The sequence below is a fragment of the Pimephales promelas genome, chromosome 10, assembly GCF_988280905.1.
Source record: "Pimephales promelas chromosome 10, fPimPro1.hap1.1, whole genome shotgun sequence".
Classification (NCBI taxonomy): Eukaryota; Metazoa; Chordata; class Actinopteri; order Cypriniformes; family Leuciscidae; genus Pimephales; species Pimephales promelas.
The window spans coordinates 4,905,926-4,916,509 of record NC_142778.1 but is presented as its reverse complement, the minus strand read 5'-3'; the positions used below and the strand labels follow the sequence as shown (position 1 = coordinate 4,916,509).

General features: G+C 37.4%; 1 protein-coding gene across 2 annotated transcripts; it reads right to left on the bottom strand.

The window, feature by feature from the left end:
• Nucleotides 1–1,774: 1,774 nt before the first annotated feature.
• On the bottom strand, nt 1,775–9,775 carry LOC120460004 (signal recognition particle receptor subunit alpha). 2 transcript variants are annotated; one of them, XM_089135325.1, is made up of 14 exons: nt 9,483–9,775; nt 8,958–9,041; nt 8,701–8,864; nt 8,458–8,546; nt 8,213–8,366; nt 7,801–7,951; nt 7,408–7,505; nt 7,160–7,278; nt 5,935–6,021; nt 5,597–5,769; nt 4,315–4,528; nt 4,073–4,236; nt 2,864–2,962; nt 1,775–2,784 (listed from the first exon to the last, which is right to left on the bottom strand). In XM_089135325.1, the coding sequence occupies exons 1-14, from the start codon at nt 9,603–9,605 to the stop codon at nt 2,656–2,658; spliced, it is 1,848 nt and encodes a 615-aa protein (XP_088991451.1). In that variant the 5' UTR covers nt 9,606–9,775; the 3' UTR covers nt 1,775–2,655. The 2 variants fall into 2 exon arrangements, with proteins under 2 accessions (XP_088991451.1, XP_088991452.1); XM_089135326.1 differs by having other exon boundaries at nt 8,470–8,546.
• Between the last annotated feature and the right edge of the window lie 809 nt (nt 9,776–10,584).

Sequence of the window (10,584 nt, the reverse complement as noted above, 5' to 3'; positions counted from 1 at the left end):
CTTTTGAACTTTCGATTCATCAAAGAATTCTGAAAAGTATCATGTTTTTTTTTTGTTTTTACAAAAATAAGCAGCACAGTTTTTAACATTGATAATAACTATTATTAATAATTATGTACCAATAACTGAGTATATTATAACAATTTCGGAAAGGATCATATGACACTGAAGACTGCTGAAAATTCAGCTTGGCATGCCAGGAATAAATTATTTTCAAATATGTTAAAATATGTTTAAATTTCACAATATTACTGTTTTTACTGTATTTTTCATTAAAACATGTTTTTGCATTGGCGAGCATAATCTTTCCAAAACATTACAAAACTCTTTATTCCAAACGTTTAACCTCTAGTTTGTGTATATGTTAATTGGTTGAAATATGACTCAGGGCATTTCTTTTACAACTAAATCTGTATTTCAGCTTCCATGAATCTACTTGAACTTATCACGAGACTGAGGAGAATGATATAATGCCATCATTCCTCTCAAGCCACACAACTTTCAGCACATTTTATTGCACTTTGAAAGTTAGTTCCCATTTATAGTCTTAAATGCTTGGCCAGTAATGCATAAAAAAATAAAGGAAACCGTTGTTGATAAACTTTTTGTATTTTAACTCCAGTGGACTGCTGTTTAAGCATCTCTCCACACGTCTTAGGTATTTATATGCTATTTTAAAATAAAACATCTGTTTGGTACCAAATGTGTTGTCATTACTGAAAGCAAATAGAAACAGCGAATTACATCCATCCATCTTATTTTTAACACTACGAGTGGGTGTGTCCATGTGTAACTTTCTTTTAGTTGGTTATCTATGGCGGTGGATGAAATAGGCATACTTTTGCATAGCACAACATGGTGAGAGAGAACCTTCCTACAACTCCTGACGAAAGTTTTATTTGAAAAATGGGAAACACTTACGACGCCTTCATAACCATGAACATGTACAGTAGGAGGGTTTATGACAACTGTCATTAAGTGTAATTCGCTCAATAATGACATTTTAAATGCAATTATGACATTGTTTGAGATGTCTTTGTTTTGACATCTTGACATAAACCAGTACGTCATAACCTGTCAGTGTCTTTGTCATGACAACCTGACATTAAATGAAGTTAAACTGTCATGTGGTTGGTTTTGACATTGGCTGTAATGAGGCCATTATAACTGTCATGAATATTTTTCGTGACCTCAACTACAGTGGTACTAATTGAATTTGTCATTAAAGAGTGATAATGGCTTCATGACAGCCAATGTCAAAAGCAACCACCTGACAGTTTAATGTAATGTTAACCAGTAAAGCTAGGTGGTTTCTTAAGTTTGATCATTAATCTGCTAGGTCATGTTTATGACAGGTTGAGTTGTCTTAGTAATGTCAAGGTGTCATGAAAAAAAAACACTGACAGGTTATGATGCATTGGTTTGTCAAAGTGCCATAAAAACATCTCAAACAATGTCATATTTGCATTAAAATGTCATAATTGAGCGAATGACACTTAATTACAGTTGTCACAAACATGCATAAAACTTCCTTCATATTCATGACGTCATGTATATATGGATTTAAACCGGTAATTTGAGATTCTTTTTGACTGATTCATAAGACCCGGCCTATAAAAGTTATGATTCAGGGAATAACACCATCACGTTTGTTTTTGCAATGCAACAGGCATGTCTATTTGTCTCATTTCTTTCAAAATGATGTGGTGAACAGACCAGTTTTGTGCAGGAAACAAATTCCCAGCAGCCAACCAAACAAACAAAACAGGTCTCATTACAGGCTATTATAGCAGCTTTATTTAAGAAATATTACACATTCTTAAAGTACGACAAATCTTCCCGATGAAGCTCTCCAGTCTTGCCATTGTGCTAGCGCAAATTATTATGAGGAGAATTAAAACCTGATTTTGTTCTAAAATAAAAGCATGAAGGGATCTGAAAGAAAAGAAAATGACAGTACGGTTACTAACGACTCGATACAAATGTAACTTTGTAGGGGTTCAGATAGTTTGGTATACGCAGCATTCTCTCTTTGCTGAGGTGTAAAGGCCTTTAAACCTTAAGCACCAAATCTTTCAATAACTTTTAATAACTTTCATATCAAGTGACATGAAATGCCTGAGTAAAAAAGGAAGAATGAGAAAGGCAGTTTTTGGGAACTGCGAATGTAATGAGCTGAGGCACTATGGTAATGAATTCTTGAGACCGTTTGGGGTGGCTGGCAATCTGCTGAATGTACCTACATTAAATCAAATAAAAAGTAGACAAAATACATTTAGAATATATTAGATTTTTTCATAGAACATTTTTTCTTTTGCGGGGAAGTGCGCATGAGAACACTTGATCGTAGCGAAGAGAGGCAGAAAAGTGCAAAAATACTTTCCTCATCTCATTCTCATCTTGAATGAAACGACCTAAATGAGCGTTTGGAGCTGCTGCTCTCTGATTGGCTGTGTTGCATGTCAATCAAAAACGGTTGCTGAGGCGAGATTAAGTCAAATGTTATTTCTTCCACTCATTAAACTGAATCAAAACACTTTTCTTTTTCCTGGAACAAAACACAAGAGCGCTCCTAAATATAAACTGAATTTCAGTTAAACCTGTAGTAAACCAAAACGACACATAGGCTTGTCTGCATTCACAGGAAGCTGTAGCTCAGGCCTTCATGAGCGCGCTGACCACAGCCCTGGCGTTGAGGCTGCGCAGATCGCTGTACGTCTGCCCGGTGCCGACAAACACGATGGGCTGACCCGTGATGTAGGTCATGGAGATGGCAGCGCCCACCTGCAGGACACACGGGAAGTTCTTAAACAAGGTTCATTCCACAAGAACGTAAAACGTGAGGATTCAAATAGTCATATACCTTGTCGTCGATGGTGTCGAACTTGGTGAGAACAATGCCGTCGATAAGCCTGGGTTTGTCAGTCTTGGAATGATCAGCCAGGGCTTGATTAAATTTCACCTACAAAACATGCATTACAGACTGATCTGAAATATGTGTTATGAACGTCAGGACTGGTTTCTGACATCGATTTCCCACATTTAAGTGGATCCAATAAAAACAGAATGCATCAGGATGACCTAAAAATGGGTTACTGTTTGTTCTTGGTTGAATTATCCGGCTTTTACTTTTCCTTAATTTAATGAATTATTAAAGGCTATCAATAGCATTATTATACATGCAAGCTGCCATGTGGAATCTTTCGAGGTTTATTTATTTGATTAAAAATACTATAAAAGCAATATTGCTAAATATTTTTTTTTACAATTAGAATGAAATGTTCTCACTTAAAATAAAATTTCCCATTTTTATTTAGTTAAACTAGATGTACTAAAATGAATAAAACTAAGAAAAAAATTAGAAAAATACAAATAGAAAATACAAAAATTATCATTTTAATTAATATAAAATAAAATTGTTTTATTTAATATAAAATAAAAAACAATAATTTTAATATAAAATTAAAATATATATAATAACATAAATATTTTTAATTAATATAAGATCATAAAAAAATAAAAATATTTTTTTAATAAAAATTATATTTTATAAATTAATTTATAAAATTATAAACAAAAATTATAATATTATATATATATATACACACACACACACACACACACACACACACACACACACACACACACGTTGTGTTAACAATTTCTATAAAAAAACAACAACAACATTTCTAACATAATAAAAGCATAATTTAAGTCATAATTCACGGAAATCCTCCTCCAGGGAGCTGTTAACCCTTTTATGAATTTTGAAGCCTAAATGCAGTTGCCAGAAGTAAAAAGCTAAAGGTAGGCTATGAACAAACTACATCACGGTCCCCTTCGCTAGGCTTCCGACAACTCTCAGTTATCAACACATTTTCCCAGAACATTACAATAGTTCATAAGAGCACCAACCCAACCATTTAACCAAAACTCCATTCAAAACACCCATTGACTTCAGGACAAGGTAACCAAAAGTGCTAGAATGCTAACTGGCATACAAAGTGATGTCATACCTGCACCACTCTATAAAGCAGAGCCACCTATAGGCTATATCTGGCATTACACCTACCAGCTGATCCACAGCCTCATTGCCCACCAGAGCTTCTCCCACAAACAGGACCAGGTCCGGGGTGTTGACCGCGATCAGCTTCGCCAGAGCCGTCATCAGAGGCTTGTTGTCCTGCATACGGCCGGCTGTATCGATCAACACCACATCAAAACCCTGGTTACGAGCTGGAGACAGAGAGATGCGTTAACCAGCGAGTCCATGGAAAGGTTTCATTTCTTTCATTAAAATCACGTGGATTTTACCAAAGGCGATGGCTTCCATGGCGATCCCAGCGGCGTCCTTGCCGTAACCCTTCTCGAAGAGCTGTACGGCGGGGCGTCCCGCGTGCTTCTCCGGCGGGTGCAGAGCGTTCAGACGCCGCTGGTGAGTCCTCAGCTGCTCCACCGCACCCGCGCGGAACGTGTCACACGCCGCGATGAGCACAGAGAAGCCGTTCTCAATCAGCCAATAAGAGATCTGTACAAGAGGAAATAGTCACATGACCGTTAGATTTGATTCAATATGCTGATTTACTGCTGAAGAAACATTTTTTTATTATTAGCAATATTGAAGATGTTTTTGCGAAATTGTGATGCACTACTATTAAAAATAAAACAATTAATTAATTAATGAATACTGTTATTCTGCAAGGATGCATTAAATTGTCAGTAAAGACATGAGTAATGGTGCAAGACTTTTTAAAATAAATCCTGTTTATTAGGGTTAGGTAATAAAAAAAAGGTTTCTACAAAAATATTAAGCAGTTATTTTATCACCAATAATATATATATATATGAAGAGTTCAGATGCAAAAGCCTCTAAATGCCATTTGAAATTTTCTTCTTTAATGATGATTTATCAAACTTGTATATTTAAGTTCAGTAATTTCACTTAAATAACAATTAATAGGTAATTATCATTGCAATTTAAGTGAAATCACTGAACTTAATTATACAAGCTTGATAAAAATGATCATTCTAGAAGAAAATTTCAAATGGCACTTAGAGGCTTTTGCATCTGAACTCTTCATATATATATATATATATATAATTTATTTATTTGTGGTAACACTTTACAATAAGGTTCATTAGTTAATTAACCAAATAACATGAACTAACAATGATCAATACATTTGTTACCGTATTTATTAATCTTTGTTAATGTTAGTTAATAAAAACAGTCATTCATTGTTTGTTCATATTAATTCAAAGTAGTAACTAATGTTAACTGATACAAACTTTGATTTTAATAATATATTAGTAAATGTTGAAATTAACATTAATCCTGTAGAAGTATTGTTCATTCTTAACATTAGCTAACATGAACTAACTAATGAAACCTTATTGTAAAGTTTTACCATTTTTGTTAATACAAATATAAGTATCATGTGACACTGAAGACTGGAGTTATGACAATGCTGACAATATATTAATAATAAAACAAATGAATAATAATTTCTCACATTTAAATAGCACTTTAACAAAACCTTTCCAGGTATTCCAGACTTTAAATTTCTACTAGCGCGTTTTTTTTATTTAACTTCACCTTGGCGAGGTTGGTGGACTTGCCGACGCCGTTGACCCCACAGAAGGTGATGACGAAGGGTTTGCGCTGAGATCGAGCGTCCAGCACGTCCCTCAGGATGTCCACACGCCGCTTGGGCTGCAGGATCTGCACCAGAGAGTCCTGTAGAGCCTGCTTTACTGTAGAGGCCACAGCTGGACAAGAGACAGAAGAGGAACATTAACAACAGGAAGACCAGAAAACAAGAGAAGAGACATGCACTCGAGGTGCTGGCGTGAGAACGTGCACATGTCTGTGGGAAGGCTCTTGTTTGCACGGGCTGTTCAGCAAGTGTGTGTGTGTGTGTCTGTTTTACTCACTGGTGAAAGTGCCCATGACTTTGCCTTCCAGTTTCTTGGCCACAGACTCACAGAGCTGGGAGGATATTTCAGCTGCTACATTCTTGGCTAGAAGAACAAGAGACAAAATTCAAATTGCAGCTAGCTTGATCCAGTTATAAATGTAGGCTTGGGTTATATTTAAATTTAAGCTGCCCTTGTTACAGACAGGGTTAGTTGCATGTAATTATGTAGAATTTACTGGCTTTATTCATGCAATTTTGTTTATTAATCACTGGAGATGCCATAAGTTACAAAGTGCACCTTTAAATTATTTATTGTAACTACATTTTTATTATGCTTTTGTCTACCTATGTTACTGTACTGTTCGATGTATAATTTTTTTAAATCAAATTTTATTTTTATTTGTTTAAATCAAATGTTATTTATTTTACTCACATTTGAATTTTATTATGTATTTTTATTTACTTGTATCAATATCTATTTATATTATTTTTTATTAATTTAAATCAGATTTTTCTACCAATAGTACGGTACTGTTATTGCTATTTCTTTTCTACCTTTTCAACCTATATTCTACCTGTACTTGTAGATGTCTTAATTTATTATTCATTAAATTTTTTTAAAATTAATTTTATTTAAACACATTTTGTTTCACCTTTTTCTACCTATAGCTCTGTATTGGATGTATTCATTAATATACATTTTATTTAAGTATTTAATACATATTTTTATTTAACTCAAATAATTATTAAACTTCACCTATAGTACAGTTTTTTTTGGATGCATTTAATATCTATGAAATATATTTTTTTTATTTAAAGAGGTTTTTATTCCATCAAATTTATTAACTTTAATCATATTTTATCACACATTTTCTGCCCTTTTCAACCTGTATTACCCACATTTTTACTTCCTCCTACTTCATTTTTACCCTTTAATTGAATCCTTTTATTTCTATTTATTCTAGTTAACATTTTTACACTGTTTTTCTGTAATCTTTTACACGATTTCCCTAGCACACCTTCATATAATTAAATATGTTAGTAGAAATCCAACTAGAAATATGTAAAGTCAAAATCAAAATCAAAATCATTCATTGCAATGACTTTTCCAGGCCAGGAAAACACCATCTCAATATTTCCAGTTTGTCCATGGCTAAAGAAACCCTGTCACAATTTCATTAAAAAAAAATTGTAAACAAGTGTTTTGAATGAGGTGCCATGGAGCAAGAGCGATGTCATACCAATAAGGTGGTCCCTCATCTTGTCCAGAACTGGCTCCATGTCCTCCTGAGTCAGGTTATTAGATCCCACCAGGTCTATCAGCATCCCAAACATTCCCCCAAAACCACCCTTCTTAGCTCTGCAGAGAAACAAGCACAGAATCACCATCTAAGGATTCAAACCAAAACACATTCAGCAGCAGCAGCATACAACAAATTCAATGTTGTGAGAGTGTTGAAAGAACAGAGTCGAGATTTTAAAATGTTACCCTTTCTTGTTAGTGTCGGGCACCACAACTCTCTCCTCCTCCGTGGACTCATAATCCACACCCCTCAGGTCACCTTTCATTGAATCCACCTGGATCAGCTGAGAGGAACACAGACAAATTCATCTGCAATTCATTTAAAAGTGTTAAACAACCCTATAAATGAACCTTTCGTCAGCCTATAAAAGGGATAGTTCACCCAAAAAAGAAAATTCTGTCATTCATTCTCCACAGTTTGGAGCACAGTCTGATCTGTCTCGCAAGCACTCTCTTGCTCTAGATTCAATTTCAATTTCAGATTATGTGAGAATTAACTACGTAAAATTACGTGTGGCGATTGTCTGAAGCCCATATAGCAGGGTTCCCCAAACTCGGCCCTGGAGGGTCACTGCTCACCGGTTCAGCTGAGGCCTCATGGTCTTGTGTCTGAGCGTCACTGTAGTTGTTGCCATTGCTTCCACTGTAGTCCAGATCTCCAGTGTTCCTCCCACCCATATCCCACACCCGGTTGGCCTTCCCCTTTGGCTTCTGGGGTTTAGGGGACTTACTGTGGAAAAAAAACAGCAATAAAAGCTTATTAAGGAAGCTTGTTTTGGACATTAAGTAAAACAAATTTAAAAGACAATTGCAACTTTTTTCCCCCCATAATTGTGAGATATAAAGTCGCAATTGCAAGTTATAAAGTCCAATTCTGATGAGTCCAAAGTCCATTGTGTAGAACTCAACTTGAGGGTTAAATTGAAAGTCATTTAGTGATCAAAAGTGGCTTCATCTGCAATGCATTCACACAGTTCATCATGTCTCCTACCTGGAGGTCTTCTCTGGTTTTCCGCCACCCAATTGCTTGCTGATGAACTTGGCACGGTTCCTCTCAATAATCTCCTCTGCGGTCAGACCTTCGGCTCCGTTCTCCACAGTCTTTTTAGAGACGGTCTGTGAAGCAGCTTTAGTCTGATCTCCTCCTGAGAATTGATGAAAAAGAACGAAAGCGTCACATTAACAAACTTCTAAGCACCACTTACTCCCCACTGCCTCGTCTTTCACATTTCTCACCTTCCTTCTTACTTTTCTTGCCTCCTTGCTCCTTGCTTTTGTGATTTATAGTTACGGGGGCCTTAGCTTTGCTGCTGTCCTCTGCCGCCCTGCAAAAATTTTAATTGTAATCTTTTATTTAAGCTAGTAGTACGGTAATCTCTTCTGGTTACCAAGGCTGAAGAATGTGAGAATTTAAAATGAGTATATTTAAAAAAAAAAGTCATTTATTCCTGACATGCAGGAATAAAGGTATTTTCTCACCGTAGAAGCTTGTGGAAGTCCTCTCCAAACTCAAAATTATTGAGCAGAAACTTTAGGGCACCTCTCTGCTCCAGCTCATTCTTGTATCGATCTCTGAAGTGAAGCTGGACATCATCTATGAACTTATCCACGTATTTCAGCGTCAGGTTCTTTTGAAAACCCACCTGGGACATCAGAAACACGATCAGGCATTAGGATGGTTGAGCCATTGGACACTGACTGAACTTTATTTGCACTAAAAAATTACAATAACTCACCACAAACACAAGCTCAAACTCATTGTCCAGCTTGTATTTAAGACTGAGTTTATCGTGGTTGAAAGAGTTATTCCCACTCCTCTCCTGCAAACAGAAAGATTAAGATAAGAATGTCATTTCTTTAATGAATTCATATGCATGTTTTTTTCTTGAAAAAAAAAATGAATATTTACAATTAGCAATAGAAATAGCACTAAAATAATATAAACTAAACATGAAAGGTGTCTATATTCAGCTATGTTTGTCTAAGCTGGCACGTGCAGTATTACGCAACGCATTTGACTTCACAACATGTAAGTTACAATCCAAAACTAAAATTCAGATGTCACCTATTGCATCATCTGTATGTCAATATTCGTGCTCTTACATCATCTTTAAAATATAGTTCCCATAGTAACGTTAACCTACCAACATTACACCCTCACAGCCTAACTAACCCATGTGTTAGCTGGGCTAAGATGGCGATATCTGCACTTTCTATATAACGTTACTGAATTCAACAATAATCCACAGCAGGGACTTCACCTGGAGGATGACGGAGCGGATGAGAGCGTTGACAGGCCCGGTAAAGGATTCAGAGAGTCCGGCCCCCTGGAAACACCACAACACGATTCCCCCTTTACTGAAGATGGCGAAGAAGTCCAGCATCTTTGCCAAACACGAAATAACCCAATTCTAGGTTATGACAGAACAAACAACGTTCAACAAAAACGAAACCGTGTAAAAAAAATAAATTAGTACTCCAAAGTTGCTCAGCGCTTGAAGTAACGTGCGCACGCACTGCTGCCTGCCGTGAGAATCAACACTTAACTCACGTCAGTGGCTTAATGCGGAAATGATGTAACTTCCGCCTCATATGATCAGGGCTCGAAGTGTTAGGCTCGTTTGAGATGAGCAAAATCTGCGCAGAATCGATCACCGGTGATCAGCGCGAGATGCATGCCGGTTAGAAATGTGTCCGAGAACGGAAGGGTCGGATTCTGCAGTCGCGCGCAGTTGCTCTCCACCGACTGCGCTGATCAAAAGCATGATGGGAAACGACTTGCTGACGACAGTGGCACAAGATGGGTCAGCGCGAGATGGGTAGGATTAGGGGTGGGGATAAGAGTCGGGGTGGAGATGGGTAGAATTAGGGGTGGGGTTAGGGATTAGGGGGTGGAGATGGGTAGGATTAGGGGTGGGGATAAGAGTCGGGGTGGAGATGGGTAGGGTTAGGGGTGGGGTTAGGGATTAGGGGGTGGAAATGGGTAGGATTAGGGTTGGAGTTAGGGATCGGGGGGGGGGGGGGGGGTGGAGATGGGTAGGATTAGGGGTGGGGATAAGAGTCGGGGTGGAGATGGGTAGGGTTAGGGGTGGAGTTAGTGATCGGGGGGTGGAGATGGGTAGGATTAGGGGTGGGGTTAGTGACCAGAGGGTGGAGATAGGTAGGATTAGGGGTGGGGTTAGTGACCAGAGGGTGGAGATGGGTAGGGCTAGGGGGGGGGGGGGGTGGAGTTAGTGATCAGGGGCTGGAGATGGGTAGGATTAGGTATATGTAAGGTGGGAGGGGTTGGATCAGTGCAATTTGGCTAGGTATACATCCGCACTAAAATATCAAGGTGAAAGTCATCATAGCTTGCGTAGTATA

Coding starts and splice junctions, on each gene's coding strand:
- LOC120460004 (XM_089135325.1), bottom strand. CDS start 9,605: ATGCTGGACTTCTTCGCCATCTTCAGTAAAGGGGGAATCGTGTTGTGG. Junction 8,547..8,700: donor GACTTCCACAAGCTTCTACG/GTGAGAAAATAC, acceptor AAATTTTTGCAG/GGCGGCAGAGGACAGCAGCA. Junction 5,770..5,934: donor AGTCATGGGCACTTTCACCA/GTGAGTAAAACA, acceptor TCTCTTGTCCAG/CTGTGGCCTCTACAGTAAAG.